This window comes from Notamacropus eugenii, chromosome 3 (genome assembly GCF_028372415.1).
Source record: "Notamacropus eugenii isolate mMacEug1 chromosome 3, mMacEug1.pri_v2, whole genome shotgun sequence".
In the NCBI taxonomy this organism is placed as follows: Eukaryota; Metazoa; Chordata; class Mammalia; order Diprotodontia; family Macropodidae; genus Notamacropus; species Notamacropus eugenii.
The window spans coordinates 304549113-304572714 of record NC_092874.1 but is presented as its reverse complement, the minus strand read 5'-3'; the positions used below and the strand labels follow the sequence as shown (position 1 = coordinate 304572714).

Genomic DNA, 23602 nt, shown 5'->3' with positions numbered 1-23602 from the left:
CATTTTGGTATGAAAACCTATCTTACAATACAGGAAAGTGGGGGGATAAGCAGGGTGGGGGGATGATGGAAGGGAGGGCAATGGAAGGAGGGAGCAAACTGAAGTCAACACTCTTGGGGAGGGAAAGGATCAAAAGAGAGAATAGAAGCAATGGGGGGCAGGATAGGATGGAGGGAAATATAGTTAGTCTTACACAACTCGACTGTTATGGAAGTCATTTGCAAAACTACACAGATATGGCCTATATTGAATTGCTTGCCTTCCCAAAGAGAATGGGTGGGGAGGGAGGGATGAAGAGAAGCTGGAACTCAAAGTTATAGGAACAACTGTGGAGTATTGTTCTTGCTACTAGGAAATAAGAAATACAGGTAATGGGGTATAGAAAGTTATCTGGCCCTACAGGACAAAAGAGAAGATGGGGACAAGGGAAGGGAGGGATGATAGAAGAGAGGGCAGATTGGTGAAAGGGGCAATCAGAAGGCTCAGTGTTTTGGGGTGGGGGGAGGGGACAAATGGGGAGAAAATTTGGAACCCAAAATTTTGTGAAAATGAATGTTAAAAGTTAAATAAATTAATTAAAAAAGAAAAAGAAAAAAAAGAATTTTGTTATCCCTCATTTATCTGTGTGCAGGTGGTTCCTCATCCCACTCCCCACTGACCCCACCCCCAAAGCCAGTAGAATTTATTCTTGGACAGGAGAGGCTGCTGAGTTGGGGACTCTGGAAACTCTTTGCTTAACAAATCCACTGTTTATTTCACCTATTGAAAGCAAAGACTATTTTTCCTTTAGAAAATGATTAATACGTGTGTGGCTTCGTTTCTTCCCAGGGAAAGCCTTCAAATATTTAAAGGCATTTATCATGTTGTCACATGGGCCTTCTCTTATCCTAGATGCACACCCAAATGTACTTTAAAGACTCCTCCTCTGGTGTGTTCCAAGCTATTCATCTTGTGGATGGTACTAACGTGTGGAAGAGCAGTGCCTCATGACTGCTCTGGCCAGGGCAGAGACCCCTGGGACCAGAACATCACTGCTGGGGGGTCATGAAGCTTGAGATCAGGCTACCTTTCTCTGCGGCCGCCCCACTTACTCAGCTCATCAGTTTAATCAGGATACTCAGATCCTCTTCCACAGGAACTGGTCCTTCCTGTCTCCCTGGTCCTGGTGCTTTGCAATTGATACTTTGACCTTAAATACAAGGTTTTAAATATAGGACATGAAGGTCATTCTGAATCTTGACTGAAATCACAGTGTCTCAGTATTAGAAGGAACCACAAACATCATGCCCTCTTAACTTGGGGTCTATGAATCAATGTTTTAAAGTATTCTGGTAACTGTTTCAATAGAATTAGCTTCCTTTGGTTTCACCAGACTGACTGCCAAGGGAGTCCATGACACAACACACAAAAGCCAAGGGACCTCTCTGATTTGAATCAAACTGTCCATAAACAAAATTCCTTTCTCTAATTTCTGTAACAAATGTTCACCCAACCTCTACTATAAGTCTTCCAGCAAAGAGCAATCCTGTGCTTCTCTGCGCTCTGGACACCATTTCCCTTAAAGCAGATTAAGTGGCTCTTGATTTTGTCTGCCCATTGCTGACTTATACCAAGACTGCTGTTCATTTAAATCCCCACTCTTTTTTATATAAATAATTGTATAGCTATGTCTCTCCCAAATTGTGCTGCTGAAATAGATTTGGGGGAATAAATATAAGACTTCGTATTGATCCCAATTACATTTCTTCTTAATAAATTCAGCTCATCATTTCAGTTTGCCAAGATCCTCTTGAGTCCCGTCAGACAATGTGATCCCTCTCTACTTCACTAGAGATAATTTAATTAATGGTGACTTAGGTCCCTATTCAAATATACAATCCTTTCCAGCTCTGTGATTTCACAAATTGTGCCATCTAAGCCTCCATTCAAATAACTGTCAAAATGTTGGAAAAGGTGGAGCCAAAGAACCTGGTGAACAGCCCTGCACAAGAACATGAATTATCATAATTTTCTAGTGGCAGAACCCATCACTTGAAACAATACTTCAGTAGAATTTATGTAATAAATCATGAAAATTATATTATTTTTAAATTACCACCATTACCACTACTACTAACTACTACCATCAGTGGTTCTCAAGTTATATTGAGCTACATTTTCATATCATTCTCCCCACCTTAACCTCCCCCCAAAAATACCCTTAATAATAACACATACTACCTATGTAGGCTAACAAATTAGACAGCACATCATACTCTACTGGGCATCTTCAATGATTTATCACAGACCAGTCAACTTTTTAGTCATAGCAGCTATCATATCAACCTCTAATGGTTCTCTGCATGGGTATATCATTGTATGTTATTAGCATAGATAGCAAATAGCTTTCAGAAACACTGTGCTAAATTAAGACTTCCTCTCCAGGCTGACATCCAGCATTTCCAGCTATCTTGTGTAACCCTGGAGGTTCCTTCAAGGTGAATAATACCAGCCTGTAACTAGTCTGTTGAGTCTTGGGGTTACACTTCTTCCTTGAGTGGGTGCCTCCCTAGATCAAGAAGTCTCAGTCTGTGACATGGGAGACCTTCTGTTAATACAAGGCCAATCGGACGTAGACCCATATTTTTATCAGAGGCTAGTCCTGAAAGCCATCACCAAATCATACTGCCTTGAAGAAGCAACAGGTATCAAAGAGAGAAAACTAACTGTCTAGGCAGGAGAAACAGGGTGAAAATCCTAGTTCTAAGACTTCTTAGATGCTGAACCCTAGACAACTCTCAGCTTTAGTTTCCTCCCCTATAAAATGGAAATAATAATACTTGGACTGTCTACCTAAGGCCATTGTGAGGTAAGCTCTTTGTTCATTTTAAAGTGCTATAGAAAATATATATAAGGTGATTATGACCTCTGGGTCATCTATCAAAGATCATGATACATGGCCCTTTGACTGAATCAAAACTTCACAGAACAAATACCCTTCGTAAAAGGATTTGTTCTGTAAAACTTGATCATAATCCAGACTTTCTTGTCTAACCTGGAAAAAAAATCTGCAAACATTCTAAAAAATCAAATAGAAATGCCAGCTTCAAAAATATTTATCCAAAAAGTAAGGCATCCACTTTACAAAAAAACCGACAATACAAGTAGAAGAACAGGTTGACATAGGAGGGTCAGGAGGAAGGGGTTGGACCCCCTCCCCTGCACCTTGGCTGCTTTCTCTTATCAAAATCTGGGCCTTGATTAATCCTGTGAGGCAATGGGGTAAAGATGGTAATCCAATGCAGGTTAGGGGGGTTAAAGGTAGGGAGGGAAGAGAAATGGAGCTGTCCATGGAATTCCCAGTCCTTAGAGTGAACTGAGGAGATTTGAAAAAAGGTACCAGAAGGAATATTGGGAAGAAAATTTCCAAGCTCCAGATTTATGTGGGGATGAGTCAAAAGGTCACACCCAAGTACCTAGAAGGTCACATGTGGCCTTGAGGCCAAAGGTTTTCCACCCCTGGTCCAGGATAACTCCTAGGTTATGAGTCTGAGGGCCTGGTAGGATGGCGTTGCCCTCTACAGTAGATAATATGAAAGTTAGGAAGAGAGGAGGATTTGGGAGTAAAGATGAATTCAGTTTGGGGCCTGTTGAGTTTAAAATGTCTATTGGGTTTCTAGTAGGAGATGTTTGAAAGGCAATTGGAAATGTGAGATTGGATATCAGCAAAGAGATTGAGAAAGGAAAGGTAGATTTGATAATTAACATGGAAATGGTAATTAAATCCATAGGAGTTGATGAGATCAATGAGTGAAGTAGTCCAGAGAGAGAAGTGAAAAGGGCCCAGGGCAGAACCCTTAGAGATCCCTCAACTAGAAGGCACAATTTGCATGAAGATCCACATAAGTGGATGGATTAAACACATCTCTGAAATCAGGGAATCATGCCACATCCAGGACCAAGAAGGTATAGGGAGTATGATATCTAAAGCTAGGACACAAAATTGGTGAAAGTTGGGCAAGAGATGAACTATCAAAGCCTATGGACCAAAAGCAAAGTCCTCTGGACTGATTCCAAGGAAAAGCTGGACAACATGATGTAGTATGAAGAGCCTGAAACTATGTCATGAAGGAATGGCATTTAAAAGTCGTATGACCTTGGTCAGGTCATTTAACTCCTCTAGTTCTGATTTTCCCCCTCTCTAAAATGAAAAAGGCTTTGTCTACAAGCTTGGGAATAGCCGGATTCACTTAGTTAAGTTTTAAGAGGTTAATTAACAAACAAGGCTGGCCATGGGGTGATTTTTTTTCAAGTCACAACAACTCAGATCATCTAAAGCCTGAAGGGAATGCAATCCGTGTTGGTGGAGGGAGTTTAAAAACCGTGATCAAAACCATGGGGTCCAAGTATGCATTCACAGATGTACTCAGAATCACAATGTTTTATCCTACTTGACCCAAGTTCTTGAACCATGCTGGCAAGAAGGAAGTCTCCGCTTGGTAAAAATTACCATTTTCACTCCCTGACATGGGAAGGGTATGTGTTGTTCACAGGTGCTAGGAAGAAATGAACTATGTTCAAGTGACAGGATATGTTGTGGCAAGATCAGAGGAATTGGATTTTCCTTTCCTACTATAAGTTTCTTATGGAATCCATGAGGCAGGATTGCTAACCTTCTCTGGAGAAAGGTCTCTTACTCTTTTTTGGAAAAAGAAAAACCAAGTCCAACTTTGTGCCCAGTGTCAGAAAGATAATAGATCCCTAGGTGGCTTGGGTGGCTACATCAGTAGCCCCCACAACCCACCAAAAGGCATTCACACCCACAAAGCCCCATCAGTCTGCAATTTGCCCTTGGTTGGCTGCTGGTCTACCTCAGTCCCCCTACTGTCCCACTCCCTCCCAGGTGGTTTTGCCAGCCTAAGACTCAGCCAACCTGAACCTCTGATCCTTGTGCCCTATCTGTGTTTCAGGCTCACTGTCTCTCTGCTTCTTTGTCCCTTACTCCCACTGGAGGTGGATTCCCCAAGATGTGATCCAAGCTTTTGATCTTTGTATCCTTTCTCGGATGTTCTTCACAGGCAAACTGAATGCTGGGAGTTGTGCCCATCTGACGTAAGGGGTTACTGCCCTGACTCCTGACACCCCTGACTCCATGTCCTACTCCTCCAAGGATTCTTAATCGTTTCTCTGCCAAGGACCCTTTGCCCATCTGGCAGTAAGTCAGAGGAAGCCTATGGATGCCTTCTCAGAATCAGTTTTAAATGTTTAAAATAAAATACATAGTATGACAAAGAAAAAATTGCAATACAATTATCAAAATATTTTTAAAACCAAATTGAGAGACTCCAGGTTAAGAATCTATAACTACTCCAAGAAGCTCAGAACTGCCAAACATACCCCAGAGAAGAAAGAACTAGAAACCAAAGCTACCTCAAGGAAAAGTGATACAATTTTGAGGGGCTAAGTCATCTATCAAAGATCATGAAAAACTGCTCATGAAAATCCTTAACTCGTGCAAACAAGTCCCAAGACAAACCAAAGGCAAAGCAGGTTCTTTTTCCAGGCCCATTTCACAAAATTGAAGTTATCAGTGCTCAGAGGTCACCTAGCCCAATCCAGATCCAAGCAGTCATTTGTTCCACTGGGGGGAGGGGGGGCACTAGTTCTCCAGGTAATTCATTCCATTTGTAAGCAGGGCTTATTGTTAGCAAGCTTTCCTTACATGTTAAGTCAAAATTTGCCTCCACATAATCGCACCTTCCAGAGACTGACAGAAGGAATGACAAGTCAAAAAGATTTCAGCAGTCTAGAACCATAGTCTGAAGTTATTCAGCAAAAATTTCATGGATTTTTTTTTTAAAAGACTTGACCTTAGTTTTTTTAAAAAATCACCTGAACCCAAACAGGATGGGGCTTCTGTGAGTAGGCACTCATTCATGACTTCCAACTTGGCAAATGCAGTCTTATGTAGCACTAACAACCAAAGTCCAGCGTTTAGAAAATGACCATGATTGATCTCATTTGGATTTACAAGGATTCCAAGAGGAGCGTAGAGGATACACTGGGACCTGGGATTCACTGAGGTACAAAACTCCCTCTGCCCTTGCAGGTGGGGCCTTCTCTGCCTGCATTGGCCAACATGCTTTCACAGCCAGCAGAGGATCAGAAGGCAGTTCAGTTTTTCCTGGTTTTGAGGCCAGCTCCTCACCTACCAAGCCCTATGGTTTCTGAAGATGAATATCCCCATTCTACAGATATACAGCTTTCAAGGTTTAGAGAAATGAAACAATTTGTCCATGGTCACAGAGTCAGCAAGTGCTAGCAACAGGATTCCAACCCTGGCTTCCCAACTCCATGTCCAGCCTTCTAGGCTTGACCTCACCCAGTGACACTGATGTGAGGCAGGCATGGTCAGATCTCATTTAAAAATGGGCACTGATGAAGTGAAGCATGCGCAGAGGACAACTCCATCTTCACCTTCAGGAGGAAGAAATGTTTCTCTTGGAGAAGAAAAGACATGGTTAAATACCAGAAAGGCTGCCATGTGAAAAGGGGCTCCTGACTGCTATCTGGCCCCTAGGGATCAAATTAGAACAGAAAGCTAACTAGAGGCAAATTTCACCTCAATATAAAGAAAAACTTCTAAAATTTAGGAATGTAGCAGTTCCTGTCAGTGGACTCCCCCAGTAGAGGCAAAGTTTGCTGCCTGCCTCTCTGGCATTCTCTAGGCTTGCAATGGATTCCATGACTTCTGAGGTCTCTTACTGGTCCCTGGCTTTCCATTGTTTGGAATCTTATTTTATTCATTCAACTGTCTCCAACTTACACAGATTCTGTTCACTTGCCTGAACATGTTATCAGCATCATCAGATTGTGAACCTACCGTATCCCTCCTCTCTCCAACCCATGCTCCCTGTAAGAGGCCAAAGGCTTCTGAGCATCAACGCACTTGAGTCAGTTTGGTTCTAGCAAAGATTCTGGGGCACTCCAGCCAAGGGGAACCCTTGCCCACTGACCAGGCTTCTGGCTCAGGGTTCAGCCCTAGGCTCCTCAAGTACCCTCTTCTGGTTATTGTAGCAACTGTAGGCCAGGCCTCCTCAAATTCTACAAGAGCACCTACTACTTACTGGGTACAGTGAGGAGAGTTTTTTCCCCCAACAAACTTCATCTCATTTGATTCTCACAAGAACTCTGCAAGGTAAGTGATCACAAACACGATTCAATCTGAGACTGGATTTGCACTCTGGTCTTTCTGACTTCAGGCCCAGTGCTCTATGCACTGTGCCACCAGCTGCTTCTGATTTATTAATTTTTCATCTCAGATAAATTAGAATTTGGAACCATCTTGCCAGTGTCGATCCATCATTATCTGTAAGCCAAAGGCCACTTCCACTCAGATGGGTCTGGAAGAAATATATTTAAACTGCCACCCACTTTGTTCCCTCACCTTCATTAGCTGCTCTCCACCTGTGCAATGCCTTTTGCCAGCAATGAGGAGGATTTTCTAAGGAATCCCTGCAGCCAGGGGGAGGTCTCTGCACTGAAAGATTCCTGAGAATCTTCAGAGGGGCCATTCTAGGGGACCTGCCAGCAGACACATGCCCCCAAACTTCTGGTTATGGACTACATAGCACCAGATCATCAGATGTTCTAGCAAGCTGTGAAACTTCTGAAAACTTCATCAACTTTGCTGGGGAGAGCCCTCCCCATTGTCATGGCAACCACTGCTAGACTTCATGTCCTAGGTGGGGAAGCATCCTAACAACAGCTCCCCTTGATGTCATCTTCTCTCACCTGGATCCTAGGGTATATCTGGTTAACCTTCACAACCCTGAGATGACACAAAAGATCTTCTGGTCAGCCTGCTACACCCAGCACTGCCTCCACCCACATGCAGACTGGTGCCTATCCTTGGCTTTGAATACAGGAGCTTTCAAGAAGTTTTCAGTGCCTTATAGGCTGAGGTTCTGTACCCCAAACCAACAATATCAGCTGCAATACTGTGACTGGGCCATCAACTTAGTCCTTCTCCTAGGAGTCCAGATGCTAGTTGATGACCTACACTCCTTAAACAGACTGAAAAAATCTCCCTTTCTAGGAATGCCACCACCCACTAACCTCTGGACTGATCTAGTTACAAAATACCCATATCTTCACCATGGTTCTTCAAAGGACTTACAATGTGGTCCACATGAAAGGGATGAATGGAAGACTGTTTTAAACATGAATTGTTTCTGTCCATGGTGATGCTGCTTGTTAGCTTGTCAGTCTCCCAGGGTCTCCTGAACTCCACATTTCATGGGTCTTCTGAAGGCAGGCAGTCATATGTAGGGAGAGAGAATCTATCCCAGAATACCTAGCTGGACAGCCCCTTTCTGATCCTTTCAAATGCACCACTTCCTTGTGAAGCTGAAGAAATGCCAGTTCAGTCATGAGGAGATGAGAATGTCTGGGGCATATTTCCAGAAGGCAGCCCACAAAGGACTACCATCTGCCCTGAAGTCACCGACCATTTCTGATATTCATGTGGTATTTCTACCTTGACATCTCCTCATATATATAACTTAAGAAACAACAGTCTAACAACCAAGTCTTTTCCGACAAATCTGTTAACAAACAGGCAGTGATGAGCCTCAGGAAAAGGGGAGTATGACATGACAGAACCTCAGCAGCAGTGAAAGAATGAGGAGACATGGCAGGATGGAGAGAAGAGGGTGAGATCAGTTTTGGACAAGCGCCTTTTAAGATACCAGATGGAAATGTCCAACAACAGGGAGCCAGGACTGGAGCTGAGGCAACAAACTTGGGGTGCAGATATTTAGAGAGAAGTAATAACTGAAGCCACAGGAGTGCATAAGACTGCCAAAAGGTAGAAAGAGAAAACAAGCAAGGCAAGAGCTCTGGCCAGCTGAGCATAGAATCTGCAGAAGGAATCGGCAAACGAGCCCAAGTCAGAAGGATGAGTCAGAACACGATTCCTGGATAGAAAAGTAAAAGTGAGTCTGTCAGGGTGAGCAATAACAAATGCTGCTGAGATATCGAGGAGGACAAGGAAAAAAGACCAATGAACTAAGTGCCAAGGAGGTCATTCATCATGGTGTAGAAAATGATTTCAGCAGAATGGAAGGGTATGAAGGGCAGATTACAAGGAGCTGAGAAATGAGTGGGTGGTGAGAAACTGGAGACAGTGAGAATGTGCAGACTATTGATTGGCAGTGAGGGGCAGAAGAGATGTTGGTGAGAGCTTGGGGTGGGGTGAGCAGGGTCCAGGGAAGGATGGGGGGGAGGGAAACAGGATTGTTGTAGGCTGAGGGGGAGGAACCAGACAAAAGCTGAGTTTACCTAAAAAGGGAGACATTTCCTATCATGTTTCACATTTCCAAGAGCCATGGAGGCAGCCAGTGTGCTACTCCATGACACCTTCTGGTATGACTTAGCCACATCCTTAGTAGTTTCAGAACAAGGACCCTGATTTATCTCCCCTTTCTAGACACAAAAAAGGGCTAAGGGTCAAACCCCACCTCTCCCCTTCTTCTTACTGTCCCACATCAGTGCCTCAAGTTTTCTTGGCTAGGCTTCCTCCTATCAGGACAATGGGGGCACTTGCAGTCATTCTTCACAGTGGAACACCACCTCCTCTTTCCCCCACATTAAGGATTCTGTCCCCAGGAAAGAGGTTCTTGACAGAGATGATTTCCTAAAAGAAGTGAAGATTTCCCAAGGCAGGCAACTCAAAATGTGCAGGCCTCCTGGGTCTCTACCCACATTTCACTTCTGCTCTGAAGGATGCTCTTTGAAGGTAGATCATGCCCAAGGGATTGCTCCCGGCTGCCCCCCCGAGAATCATACACCTTTTGTCCCTCTGATGATGGGCTATTTTGGAATCTTACTTCCAATCCATCTCTCTTCTGTTAGGCAACGTGGACCCTACACCTTTTCCATTAGCCCCACTGACAAGAATTCCAGGTTGAGCCACTCCTCATGAAAATGACTGAAAATGGTCAAAAGGGCCTGCAGACCAGATTATCTCCAGACCTCCACAACTCAAGAAACGGTTGCATTGGTGCTACCCCACACTGAGCCAAATCCCAGAGTCCTGAGGGGAAGGGGGAGGGTGGATAGTAGCAGGATTCAGGCTCACAGAACCATGGATCCTGTAGACTCTGGAGTGGGTCCACCACATCAGCCCACCCCATCCAAAAGGCGAACTGCTCCACAGTTCATTCCATTCTCGATGGTCCCATCTAGCCTTCCCAGGATCTGGTTCCTCTTCCCCCACTGGCTCTGTTGTTTTGCTGTGACATCAATATACTTGGTGGTAATCCTCTGGGTTTGCTGCCTGCCCACCCTCTCCCTCCCCAGACACCCTGGTTTCTTTACTCAGTGCACTTGGCCAAAGAGCACCAGGATCAACGCCACCACTTTCTTAGTGGGCTGCCCTCATGACTAACAATGGATCTCACACAGCCAAGTTTTGTGGATCCTTGGGATGGTTTCTGGCTCCTCACTTCCAGACCCCTATTGTAGCCAGGCTCTGACAACATCCTGCACAACACAGCTTGAAGTGCTGGACCATCACCAGCTTCCTGGTGGAGCCTCCTAGCTCTCCAGCACTGCCAGGAACATTTCTGACCCAAGGTCCTGCCTCGGGTTATGAAGGATAACTTCTATGCAGCAGCAGCTAAGGAAGCAAGGGCTCATCTCCCCTTGGCATTCCATCCTGGTCCTCCTTTGTCCTCTCCCCCCAAGCAGAACTCTCGAAGGGAATGTGCCTGAGAAAGGAAGGCTCTTCCCCAACTCTCAGAGCTACAGTGCAAAAGGGGCACAAACACACATTTGGGTCAGACCTGATCTGCTTTATTCAAATTCGTTTGGACAACGCGTGATATTAACAAGCAAAGAACCCACACTTCCTTTACCGAGAGTCCATGGCATCTGAAAAGAAAAGAAAAGCAGTGACAGTCCCCGAGCTTCACTGCGTACCCCTAGTGAGCTTGTAGCTGCTGCCCCAGAAGCAACATCCAGAACGGAGACCCAGATACTAACTAGGGTCCCTGCTTTTAAATAAGTCAGCTCCTGAGAAGAAGGGAGGAGGAGAAGGAAGGAAAGGAGGGAGGAAAAGAAGAAAGAAGGGAGGGAAGGAATGAAAGGAGAGAAGAAGGAAAGGAGGGAAAGAGGAAAGCAAGGAAGGAGGAAAAGAGGAAAGACAAGAGGAGGGGAAGGAAAGGAGGAAAAGAAAGGAGGGGAAAGGAGGGAGAGAGGGAGGATAAGGAGTAAGGGAGAGAAAGGAAAAGAGGGGAGGGAGGGAAGAAAGGAGGAAAGGAGGAGGGAAAGGAAGGAAAGAAGAGAGGGGAGGGAGAGAGGGAGGAGCCATCTTTGAGAATTGTAGTGCAGTTACAAGAACATTAACCTGGGCATCATAACATCTCTGGTCCAGTCCTGGCTCTGATCTATATTACTCATTATCTAACCTGGAGTAAATCACTTCATTTATCCCAGCTGCTACTGAAGAGAGGCTACCTGGATCGGTGAACAGAGACCAGGCCTTGGAATACCAGATTGTCCAAGCTGGAAGGTAGCTAGGAGTTCATCTGGTCCAAAAGTTCCAAGCTCTAATGCATTTCTGAGCCTTGAAATCCTCGTCCATAAAATGGCACCATCTTTATTCTGTGTACCTCATGGGGCTCATGTGGAAAGGACTTTGAGATTAGGATGTCTACCCTCACAGGCTCATTAGGAAAGAGGAGTTTTGCCAAGGGTAATAGGAATATGAGCCCATGGTAGGTGTTGAGGAGAAGCTCTGTACTAGGGACCTCTGGGCAGATAAAGAGGCAAGCACCAGCACCTACAAGTTCCTTCATAAGAAACTTGGGCCTCGTTTCTCCTCCTGACCTTCACCACTCCCCAAAGCTGGCCAGTCTCAATTCAGAATTCCCATCAGTAGAGCCTTCCTAAAGCTCCCAGTGAGAGGAGATGATCACTGAAATGGAAAAGAATTGGGATAGATCTCCTGACCACACTGGTGGTCTTGAACCAATCTATAACGAACTGGCCAGCAATTTCACCCGGGTGCTTCCCTAATAATGGTCTAAGCTGTTTCCTGATAATATTTCAACCGTGGCTCAATCCACACAGAGTGTAGAATGAACAAAGAAACACTCGCCAAGGATACCAGCGGGGCATGCACTCTTCAAGTCCTGTCCTGGCTCACTGGTCAGAACCAGTTATTCCAGCAATGACACAGTACAAAGATGGTAAAAGTAGGGCTGTTTACTCATAGGCACAAGAGGTTCAGACTACTATCTGTCTTCAAGTATGTTGAAGGGGAACCTCAGGACCCCTTGCTATGGAAGCAAGGACAAGGAAATATCAAAGTGAATATTCAATGAATATCAAATACTCAGCTGATCAAGAGAAGAAAACAGTAAGGCTGGAAAGAATCTTACCTTGGGAATTAAAAGTTAGTCAGGTCTTCCAAAGCCTCATCCAGAAAGATCTGGGTAGTACCAAAGCCAGGGAAAATACAGCAGGAGGTAAGAAATCATTCTAGCTCCTAAAATGCATTGAGACAAGTTTTCCTGACCCAGGTATGCCCGCAAGCAAACCACAACAACTTGGTGAATCCTGGAAAATGTATCACCCCTGTGGAGCTCATGAGTCTTGTAGGTGAACCTTAAACCCCAACAATAATACCAGGTCTGAGAAAACCAAAACCAAAAGAGTTTTCGCTCGCTGCCTGGCACCCATCCCTCCCAGCTGGCACCCATCCCACTAGCTGGTATCCTATGCAGGAAGAGAAACCCCAAAGTCCTCTAGCTGACAGAGGTCCAGGGCCTCCTTGGGCACAGGATGTTCTGAGCATTCTCCACCACCTGTTATGGGAGAAAGAATACTGTCTATGCTGATGGGTAAAGCACCACCCACCTAGCAAGGACCAAAGAACAACTCTGTATGCATCAGTTCGAATCATATGGGTTCTCTAAAGGCTAAAGGGCACGCACAGAGAGGGGGGAACAGGACTGCCTGCCTACAGACATTGGTAGAACTTATAAAGATACGGATTACCACAGTTTACTAGGAAAAAAAAAGACCTATCAGGGTTAATGAAAAAAGGAAGGGGCTGTGTTGGGAGTCATGAGCTCCCTCATCACTGGAATCAGGCTAGATGGCCAGCTGTCAGGGTGTGTGAGAAGTGCCCAAGTATATAACTTCTGAGAGCCCAAGAGGGGAGCAGATAATGATATTAGGAGAGAGCACCAATTTGTGCCATTTGGGACCTAGCAAGAGAGTTCTCCAGGAGGGGGTGAAAAGTGGAGAAGCAGAAAAAAGACCAAATCTGCGTTCTGAAGCTGCATTCTGGGGAGCAAATAAAATAAGCAGCAAGAAGGGAGAAGCATTCCAAATCCAAGTAATCAAGTCAGGTACGGCTCCCTGGAGCTTTATAGGGAGCCAGCTCTCCAAAGGTCACCAAGGGGACAGGCTGTCCTGGGTGTCTCCAGTGAAGGGTCTCTGATCCTGTATCCCAGAGAAGCAGCAGATTATGGGGCCTTGGCAGAATCAGACAAAAGGTTCTCATGTTCTCAAATTTCATCAAAGCCTACAGCATAACTAAAGCAAAGAGGAAACAGTTTAGATGTTTATCACCAGCAACTATGATGAGTTGTCATTCTGTCCCAAGGTCAAGATCAACATCTTTTGTTTAGAAAAAAAAAAGACCCAAATGTGTTCTATGCCAGTGTGTTGACGTGACTACTAGAAATCATGGGGGAGAGGGAGAGCAAGATAGTGCCCACCTCCAGGGATCAGTGGAAGCCAAACACAATCCTCAGATGCCCCTTTCATACTCCCAATTTGACAAAAACATCTAATCCCATCACTGTGGAAAACAGAGCACCAGACTTAACAAAATATAATCCATTCCAAATATGAGCAGACGCCTTTAAAGACTAAAGTCCTGAATCGCCTAATATCGATCTACCCATCCCACAAGAGAAAGGTTTTCATAATGTTATAGAGAGTTCATATTAGAGATGAGGGTTCATGAATTACATTGCTCCAGAGTTCTCCAGGTAGATGGGAAAGAACAGACATCACTACCAGACAAGCACCCTCAGAGCAAAGCCCCACATCCCCACTTCCCATCCCAAGCTCTTGAATTTATATACCTTGATTGCTTTTTCAGTTAAATGTCTTGCTAGTTTGAATCTGTCCAATTTTGGGGAAGGAGTTGATTCTCGAGAAATTTCTTGGTTTACTTCTACAAAGGAAAAAGAAAAGCCACTACCAACCAGAGCTATAAACGCATCTCCATCTGCCACTAAATAGGTTTGGGAAGGTGACACATGTTCAGTCAGGACTTGACCAATTAATAGTCTTTCTCTTTTTCACTCCCATAAATATCCCCTGGGGTAAATAAAGGCCACACGTGGAGGAAGAGAACTCTCTGGGACCTTGGGGCAGTGGGATAGAAGACACTGAGCCACCACCAACAACAATCCCCTTACCCCCACCCCCCACTAAAGAATGAGAAATGTAACTACTGTGGCAAGATGACCTGTGTCTAATTTCCAGTCAGTTCTCTTACCATTTTTGTGACATTGGACAAGCTACTTTCCAGATCAGATTCCTCATTTAAAATGAGGGCACTGAGCTAACTCACTTCCTAGGGTTCCTTCTGGATATAAATCTTTGAAGCCTATGGACCTCTGTGCATTTATCATGACATAGAATTCATGTCATAGAGAAGCCCTCTCACCAAAGTTGGTATGGACCAGATGTTAAGACAGGCTTGACTTTTCAACATTATTTCCACACAGGGGAATCCATGAGCCACTTTCATCTCCATTTTGCTCCTTTGTTGGTGTTACCAGCAGTTCTTTTCATTTCTACTCCCCATGAAACTCAGCAGGAACCAGAGTAGGAGATTTCCCTTCCTTTCCCCCACTCTGAGACTCCAAAACTAGGAAATATCTCAGCTCCCAGAGAGTGCTGGGAGCCAGAAAACCAGATTTGGAGTGAGTGGGATTTCATTCTTTGGCTAAAAGTTTTATGTAAAAGTATTCTTGTGCAAATGTATCAGAGAGGCATAATCATTCAAAGTGCACATAGGTATTTCCAAGGCCAATCCATTATCCACTTAATGATTACTGAGCATTATTATCTACATGTAAGACATCTTTTCCCTGAACAAGTTAATAAATTAATTTGTAAATACAAACTATTTTCTTCTCTTCTTTCTTCATCAGGTGAAACTGTTGAAAGTCTCTTTTCAACATAATTCTGATCCATTCTGGCTGTAATTAATAATTCACCATTTCTGCCTTTCTTGGCTCTTTTTCCTGCATTAGGAAAGAAATTATTTATGTGACTAGATTAAAAAACAGTCATTCCAAATAGCATGAGTTTTGATCATGAATACCTGGAAGGAAAAAGTGGAGAATCATGGAAGATTCCCCAAATTAATTTTCCTTCCACCATTGACTTTCCCTCTCCTCCAAAATGTCTTTTCCCCGCCCCTTCTCACTCCCATCTCCCTAATTTGAGGTTCTCGTGGCATTTGTAAGGCAGGATTATCGCGATGTTCTCCCCACTGGTGACCAGCTTTCATCCTCTGTCCAGTGTCCTAGACAAGAGAAGCAGGCAGGCCGCCAAAACTGGCTTCTAAGGAACTCCCAAACTCCCCAAATGTCCCTCAGATAAAATGCCAGCCCCTGAGCCTAGCCTCCAAACAGGCTCATCTCTGTTTCCTCGCATGGCCTGGCATCGGTACAGGTTCCGCGGTACTGGATCACTCCCTTGATCAGTCTACCCCCGGGTGAAAGCCTGGTCTTCTTTTTAAGACACCTCCTCCCCTCCGCAAGCTTTGAAGCTCTGACAGCTCCAGCCTCTTCGCACACGGGCCCCCTTCTTACCCGCATCCCGCACTCTGCCTGGTCCGAGGCTTTCGTGCCCGTGGATACCTGCTCCGCCCTCCCTCCCCGCCCGCCCCCACGCTTGGCCCGGAGTGGGAAGGCCCTCGATGGGGGCAGGGATTCTAGGGTCTGTTTCCCCAGCACCTCGCCCCGGGCAGCGCCAACAGTGGGCAGGACCCAATTAAGGTTTAAACGCCTCCTCACCGAAAATTTAAAAAGTTTTAAAAAGCATTTATTAAAGCACCTCTTTGGGCGCAGCTGCAGTTTTCCCACTTTGCTGATTTTGGTCGACAAGGAGCCGCGAAGATTTCGGCCAAGGACACACCTTGTCTCCTACCCTGGCCCTGCATTTAACGCAAAGGTTGTTACCACCTGCTCGGTCGCTGGCAAGGAGAGCCCGCTACGGGACCGCGAGGCTCCGGGGGCTAAGCAGGCCACACTGCAAACTGGGTGGGCTCCCCACTCCCCGCGCACCAAGTACTCGAGACCCCGCTCCGGAGGAGGACATGAAACCTGGCTCTGTGCGGTCCCCCTAGTGGCGTTATGTACCCCCTGCTGATGCAGCCTGGACCCGGGCTCCGAGGCTGGGCGGGGCCGTTCCCAAGCTTTCTCTTCGGCCCGGGAGGGAGGGTGAGGGAGGGGCTTTCCCCCAAGAACCCTGCCCCTCGTCCGCTCTCTCGGGGTGCGGGGCGGCGAGCCCCGCGCGCGGGGGCAGGGCCCGAGCCCGGGGCCGGGGCCGGCCGCCTGGCTCACCGTGGGTCCCGGGCGCGGGGGGTCTAGCGGCGACGGCGTTCCCCTGGGCAGGTCGGGCGGGCCTGGGGGTCGCCTCGCCGCCGCCCCGGAGGCCGCCGCCGCCACGCTGGCCGCGGTTGCCCGGGGCAACCCAGTCGGGCGGGGTGGCGCATTGTGCGGCCCGGAGCTGCGGTAGCGGCCCGGAGAGCCAGGGCTCCGGACCGCGCCGCGTGCGGCGGCCCCGCGGGGTGGGGCTGCGGGGCCGGGGGGGCAGCAGCGGGCCCGGGGCGGCCTGGGCCCGACTCCGGCGGCACCGCGGCGGGGCGATCGGCCGCTCCAGCGCAGCCAGCGGACGGCGCGGCGCCGGCGCCGGGGCCGGGAGCCGCCCAGGGCTGCCGGGGAGGGGCGGGAGGGAGGGAGGAGGGGAGGTCAGGCCGGGCCGGGCCGGGCCGAGCCGCGCCGGGCCACGCCGGGCCACGCCAGGCCAGGAGACCGAGGCTCCCGGCGGCGGCGGCGGTGGCTGCCGCGCTCAGTGTGAGTGAGCCGCGGGAGCGGCGCGGCCCTAAGGCCATTGTGCGGCAGGGGGCGGGGGCGGGGGCGAGGGCGGGGCTGTGAGGGAGGCCAGGGGCGGCTCAAGCCCCGACCTCGTCTCGGCTGCGGCGCGCCTCCGCCTCCAGCCCGGCCCTGCAGCGGTCAGAGCGCCCCGCGCCGCTCCACACTCTGCCTTTGGCCTTTTCTCAGCGGTCACTACGGGGCGCGAGATCTCCGAGCTTTCCTGAGCCTCACGCATCGTCCACAGTCAAACGCATCCTCTGCGATTCACCCTGGGTTGGGTCCCACGCTTCTCCAGCTGCTCTATCTTCCCGACTCGGGACCACCCTTCTGGTCCCTGGTATTCCCAAGAGTCCTACACATCCCCGCCCCCGATTTCTCCGCAGAGTTCACGAATGCGGATGTGAAACGACTTCCTAGGATGTCACCTCGTACTTCACCAAGAAAATAAGTCATTTACCTTGAGTTCCCCCTCTTCTCCTCTACACCTCAAAATTCCTTGAACAGATTCCGGTGCAGAGGTGGCCTTTGCTTGTGCCCTCACCCCGGTATCTTAACCTTCCATCTTTCCAAGACATTCTCCTTAGCTGCCACCGCACCCTCACTCAACAGTCTATGTGCTCTCCTCTGCCCACTCGCTCACCTCTCCACCCCTTAAAGCATCCAGGTTTCCAACTTCACGACTCACCTGAAACTTCGCTCCTCTCTGAATTTCCATGACACTGCTTGTTCTCCCTACATAGAACATAAACTTCTTGAGGACAGGAACCGGCACAGAAGTGCCTGCATTTAATAAATGCCTGGTGGTTAGTTAATTCATTGCCTGGACTACTGCAAAAGTCTACATCACTCCCTTGAGGAACATGCTCTACTCTCTTCCCACAGATGTCGAGGCAAAATATAACTGACTCCGTGGTGTCCTACTCCCTAAGACCTCATACATTTGCCATTTCTTCTCCAGCTCATTTTACAGATGAGGAAACTGAGGCAGAGTGAAAGTGATTTGCCCAGGGTCACACAGCCAGTAAATGTCTCAGACTGAACTGCAGGTCCAGTGCTCTATCCACTGAGTCACCTAACCCTCCTGCTTGGCATTTAAAGCTCTTTACGATCTTGCTCCAAGGTCCATCTTTGATGCCATATCTTGAAACGTTTGCCCAAGCTGTCCCCAACCCCAGAATGTTATCCCTCCAAACCATCTCCTCTTCTTCAGAAAGGTTCAACCCAAGTCTGTCCTACGTTGAAGAAGCCTGATTCCCTCCACCCCAAATCACTTTGTATTTATTTTGTATCCTTCAGTTATTTGCAACCATGTTTTATTCCAAATAGACTTCAAGCTCACTTATCTTTGTATCTGCATCTCCAGAATCTAGTGCAACAATACCAAAGAAAGGTTTAAGAAACATTTGCGTGAAAACTGTGCCTAAACTTACAACAGAAGGGAGCTGAAAAGGTCACTCAGACTGAATGGGTCGTCTGGAACTAGGACTTTGGAAATGGAACAGCTGATGGTGGGGACACCAAGTCAGGTTAGAGAGTGTGTATCTGTGTGTGTGTGTGTGTGTGTGTGTGTGTGTGTGTGTGTGTGCATGCGCACACGCATGAGCATGTGATCCAGACTGAGCCAGGGTGGGCATGTAGAGAAAAGGATGGATGCAATGACTTCTGGAAAGAAAGAATCGACAGAATCTGATGATGGACCAAGATGAGGATGACACCCAGATTAGGGGGCTGGTGACTGAAAGAACAGACTGATCCTTAGGCCAGGGGCAGCAGTGATGTGGATAGGGATAATTCTGTTCCAGGTAGGTCACCAGAAGGCTGACTGTTAGGGGATGGACTTGGGGTCCAGTTCCACATGAAGACTGTGTAGGGAGCTCCATTCTGTGATGGCAGAGGGAGCACTCTCATCCAAAACCATGGATTCTTTTCAATGAGTAGTATTTATTATGAAAACAACATGAAGATAACACCATAATGGAAATATGAATTAAAAGAAAAAATTATCTTGGAAATGACTATTATATTATATTATTGGATTTTCTAGCTCACCTGGAAACAGGGAAATGACAAAAATACTACTCAAGACGTGATCCCTAGGTCCTAAGCTAGTTATCAACTTTTCTACGGAGCAAGTCCCCTAAAAGTACATAACATCTTATCATAACATAACTTATCATATTATAACAAACATTATCTCCATTTTAACACTCCTTCTGATAACACCCATCTTCCTCTCAGCTCAGAACCGGACACTGGGCAGCTTTAAGTAGGGTCGGTGATGCCTCAATTCCAAAGGAAAAATAACGAGTCACCTGACTTCTGAAACTGATGACTAACATTGAACAAATCTGTTGAGTCTTGAATCATGACTTTGGGGTGGGACTTAACAAATAGAGGGCACACCTCAGGTCTTGGAAGACCTTACCAGTTTACTCAGGATCTATTTTCAAGGTACTCCAAAACCCAAATAAATCCTGAAGGCAATCTATATGCCTAGTGAACACAAAGTACATTACTGAGTAGCTTGCTTTCCAGGATTTTCATAATGTATGTGCTTTTTAGAACCTTTTAGAAGTCACCTTAGAAAATAACTGACCCTAGGAAGCAAACAGAGAAACTCCTTCGAACTTTGATTCCTGGACCCAAAGAGGCCAATCCGGAGAACTCATCCACAAGTGTCCCAAAAGTCCAAATGTAGTTCTTGGTAGCTTAAACCCTGCAAATGTGACTGACTACAAACCATCTGGCCCATGCCATGCAAATATAAGCACCAAATGAAGGACATAAATGGGACAAGAAAATTGTCACCACACCTGATTCCCTGCCACTGCTGAGGGCCTCATTGACATTATTCCTCCAGCCCAGTCAACCTCCCTGCCAGATAGAAAAAAAAAAAGAAAAGAAAAGAAAAGAAAAAAAGAAATACAGTAACCTCTATTTTTCCTTCAAATGGGTGAACTGCCTAAGGGGAGGGATGGGAAGGTAGAAATGAGACTAGCTGAGGGAGAATCACCCTCCTGGGCTGGGAAAGGACTGAAGGACTGTAACATACTATAATTATAGAAGAGCAATGTATTGGCAGGACACTCTAGGTGATCACTAGTCGTTAAGCTTAAGAAGTCCTTCAGAAAGATCATGAGGGTCTTTAAACCTCTGTATCACAGAAAAAGCAGAAGGGTCTGTGGTAAAGACTGACTGTGAAAAGCTACTAAGTTTACTAAAATTTACTGAAAGCTACTAAAGTTACTAAATGAGATCTAATGGGGAAAAGACAAACATAGTGCAGGGAAACTCTGCCTGATAAATCTATCATTCATTGAGGCCAGAGATTGTGACAAGGTTCCACACTAAAGGCTATCTGTCTGCTGAAAAAAAATAAATCATTAGGAGATAAGGAACTGTTCCTAGCACAGAGAAGGAGCCAGCTTAAACTCAAAAAACAAAGGGTCATAAAGTAGCTGGTCCCTGCAAGGAACTCTCTACTTTATGAAGCTTATGAGGGTAGAGTTGTTTGTTACATGACTATCCACAGACCGGAGCAAAAAGGGACACCTACAACATCTCCAGCTTGCTGGGATTCTTCTGGATGATGATGCACCAAGCTGAAAGAAATAAACTACAACTTGCAAATCTGTTCATGAGTACCAGGAAGATAGTATATGGGTTCCAATGTGGGAAAAAAGTAATGCAGACTCTATGGGTGAGATGGGCTCTGAGCTGCGAAGATCAAGAATAGGATCGAGATATCAGGGACCATTACCCACAGACTGGGCCCAGTATACAAGGACTAAGAAGACTGGAAACAAAACAGAAAATGTTCACCTCCCTTTGTGCCCAATTATCTGGTATCCACATCTGGGAAGCTATAAGTAGTTCTAGCGATGGGGGGGTGGGGGTGGAGAAAGAGGAGGGGAGGAGAGAGAGAGAGAGAGAAAAAGAGAGAGAGAGAGAGAGAAGAAAGAGAGGAGAGACAGAGAGACAGAGAATGAAAGAGAGAGGAGAGAGACAGAGAGAGAGAAGAGAAAGGGGAGAGACAGACAAGAGAGAGAGACAGAGACAGAGACAGAGAGACAGAGACAGACAGAGAGAGAGAGAGAGAAGAAAGAGAGGAGAGACAGAGAGACAGAATGAAAGAGAGAGGAGAGAGAGAGAAGAGAAAGGGGAGAGAGAGACAGACAGAGAGACAGAGAGAGAGAGAGAAACTACAATCATCTAAGGAGTAAGTACAGACTCAAAAGATTGGGTCTCTTCGGGCACTCAGACGAGAAATGACTAAAATCTATTAAATTACCAGCTTCAAAAAAAGTAGACTTCCTCACCAAATCTTGGCAGACTACAACTGAGACTAGAAAGCCTGAAAACAAACAGAATAAAGTCCTACCTTACAGAGAACACAGCACAGTTACTAAACATCATCATTTGAAGAGGTGATACAAAGGGCTGGTTTTTAAAGGGTCTGGATAAATTCATGGATGATGGACTCATAATGGAATGCAAAGGAAAACTAATTATATTCGGGGCACATCCTTGTAACCCAAAAGCCATTGAGAAAGACAACTACGACCTTCCTCAACGTATTCCATGGTAACTATGAAATAGAATACTGTGCTGAAGTAACAATGGCTCTGATTCAGTAAGACAACTCTCAAGTTCTAATAACCATATTTTCAAGACAACTGAAAAGAGTGAATTCTCTAATATTCCAAAACAACAGAGCGATCAAATGTATACCTTCTTCAAGACCAAACTGCCGTAATATAACCTATTCTACATAGCTCCATCCTCACCATCCCATCTTATCTTGAGCATGGTGAGTCTAGCTATATTTGAGTCCAGTAAGTACAAAGATGAATACGGTATATTAGACAGGTAGCGAGGCGCAGCCCAAACACTGCTGAAAGTGATAAAATCTAAAATGACTGTGACACCAGGGAAGCCACCACCCAGCCGCCCCCTCCCCGCCATTCTGATCACTGCGCCATCTGCACAACAACAGCTTTCCAGGCTTTGTCTTTGTCGAATTCCTTCAGTGTGTTATTGGATACCTAGAGAGCAAAATATTTTAACAGTTATTCATTGAATGTTTACTGTACTTAAAACTGAAATGTTAAACCAAATTTCATTCCCTAAATTACATACAATGCCCAACTTTGAATGTAACGATGTGGTCAATGTTTGATATTTTAACTTAGTTAAAACTAGTTCTTTTCCTCTAATGAAAAGGCAAAGGAGAAAAACCAGGCCCTTGAATGACTATGGAAGTGAGTCTACCAGGGAGCTTCCTGACATTCTTGGCAACTTTTCATGCTCTTGCCTCTTTTTTATCTCAAAAGTACAACCTAGTCCCAGCCCTAAGTGAGCCTCCATCCTGCATCAGTTTATTACCAGCTATGACCCTCTATCTTCCCTCACTTTCTCAGCTGAATTCCTTGAGAATGAGGTGTCCCCTTTATTTGGTGCCCATACCCCTCTGCTCTCACTCTCTCTGATACCTCCTATAATCTGGCTTCTGAGATGGTCACTCAGCTGAAGCTGCTCTTTCCAAGCTTCAGGATCTTCTCATCGCCAAATCCAATGAACTCTTTTCAATACTCATCGTTTATGACCTCCCTGCAGCATCTATCAATGCTGACCTCCTTCTACTACATACTCTGGTCTCCTCCCTGGGTTTTCATCACTGCTCTTGTTTCTCCTCCTTCCCATACAACCACACTCCGAGTCTCCTCTGCTGGATCTTCATACATGTCACACCTAGGGGTGCCCCCTCAGCCTCTGTCCTAGACTCTCCTCTCTCTTCTCTGCTTTCCCCCGGTGATCTCATCATTTCCAATGGCTTCAATAATCATCTCTCTGTACTGGTTCCCAGATCCCTTTATCTGGCCTCTTTATTCCCCTTCCCCGAGCTCCAGTCCCACACCACCAAATGCCTATTGAACAGTTTGAATGAGACTGTTGAAACAGAAGGAATCAATGAATGAAACAAAACTCATGATCTTTCTCCCCAGCCTCTCTTCTTCTGAACATCCCCACTGTTGTGTTTGCAGTTACCCAGGTTCACAACCTCAACGTCATCCTACACTCTGGTTCGTCTCCTCACGTTTATAATCACCAAATCTTATCAGTTATTTCTTTACGCTATCTTGTAAATAATTCCCTTCTCTCCATTCATACGATGACCCCTCAGCTCAGGTCTTTGCCACTTCTTATTTGCATTATTATGACAGATTTCTTTCTAACTTCTCTCTCTTCTTACTCCAATCATTCCTCCAGTTGCCAAAGTGATTTTTCTAAAGCACTGGTCTATGCCACACCCCTGCCTAACAAACCCCAGTGGTCCCCTAGTATTTCTAGGACCAAATATTCAAATATAAAATCCTTTTGTTGGGAAAATTTCTTCACAACCTGATGCCTTCCTACCTCTCCAA

General features: G+C 46.1%; 2 protein-coding genes and 1 long non-coding RNA gene across 18 annotated transcripts in view; all 3 read right to left on the bottom strand.

Moving 5' to 3' along the window:
* The window catches only part of TTLL8 (tubulin tyrosine ligase like 8), a 69708-nt gene extending 47894 nt beyond the window's left edge, over nucleotides 1-21814 (bottom strand). For 6 of the 15 annotated variants that reach the window (XR_011964305.1, XR_011964304.1, XR_011964306.1 and 3 more), the window contains exons 1-4: nucleotides 21559-21814; nucleotides 17863-17909; nucleotides 15198-15317; nucleotides 14145-14236 (exon numbers count right to left, since the gene is read on the bottom strand). Coding sequence is in view for 12 of the 15 variants with exons in the window: in XM_072596486.1 (XP_072452587.1) it covers nucleotides 14145-14236; nucleotides 15198-15317; nucleotides 17863-17909; nucleotides 21559-21722 (423 nt within the window). In the remaining 3 variants the exon portion in view is untranslated. The other 9 variants (XM_072596493.1, XM_072596494.1, XM_072596495.1 and 6 more) reach the window with 9 other exon arrangements.
* LOC140496571 (uncharacterized) lies at nucleotides 10815-12556 on the bottom strand. The gene is made up of 2 exons (XR_011964307.1): nucleotides 12426-12556; nucleotides 10815-10914 (listed from the first exon to the last, which is right to left on the bottom strand). It is a non-coding gene; the product is annotated as an uncharacterized lncRNA (long non-coding RNA).
* MLC1 (modulator of VRAC current 1) overlaps nucleotides 21558-23602 on the bottom strand; it is a 40884-nt gene continuing 38839 nt past the window's right edge. Inside the window, exon 14 of one of the 2 annotated variants that reach the window (XM_072596510.1) lies at nucleotides 21558-22222. In XM_072596510.1, coding sequence (XP_072452611.1) covers nucleotides 22148-22222 — 75 coding nt within the window. In that variant the 3' untranslated portion in view covers nucleotides 21558-22147. The remainder of the gene's footprint in view (nucleotides 22223-23602) is intronic. The other variant, XM_072596509.1, reaches the window with a different exon arrangement.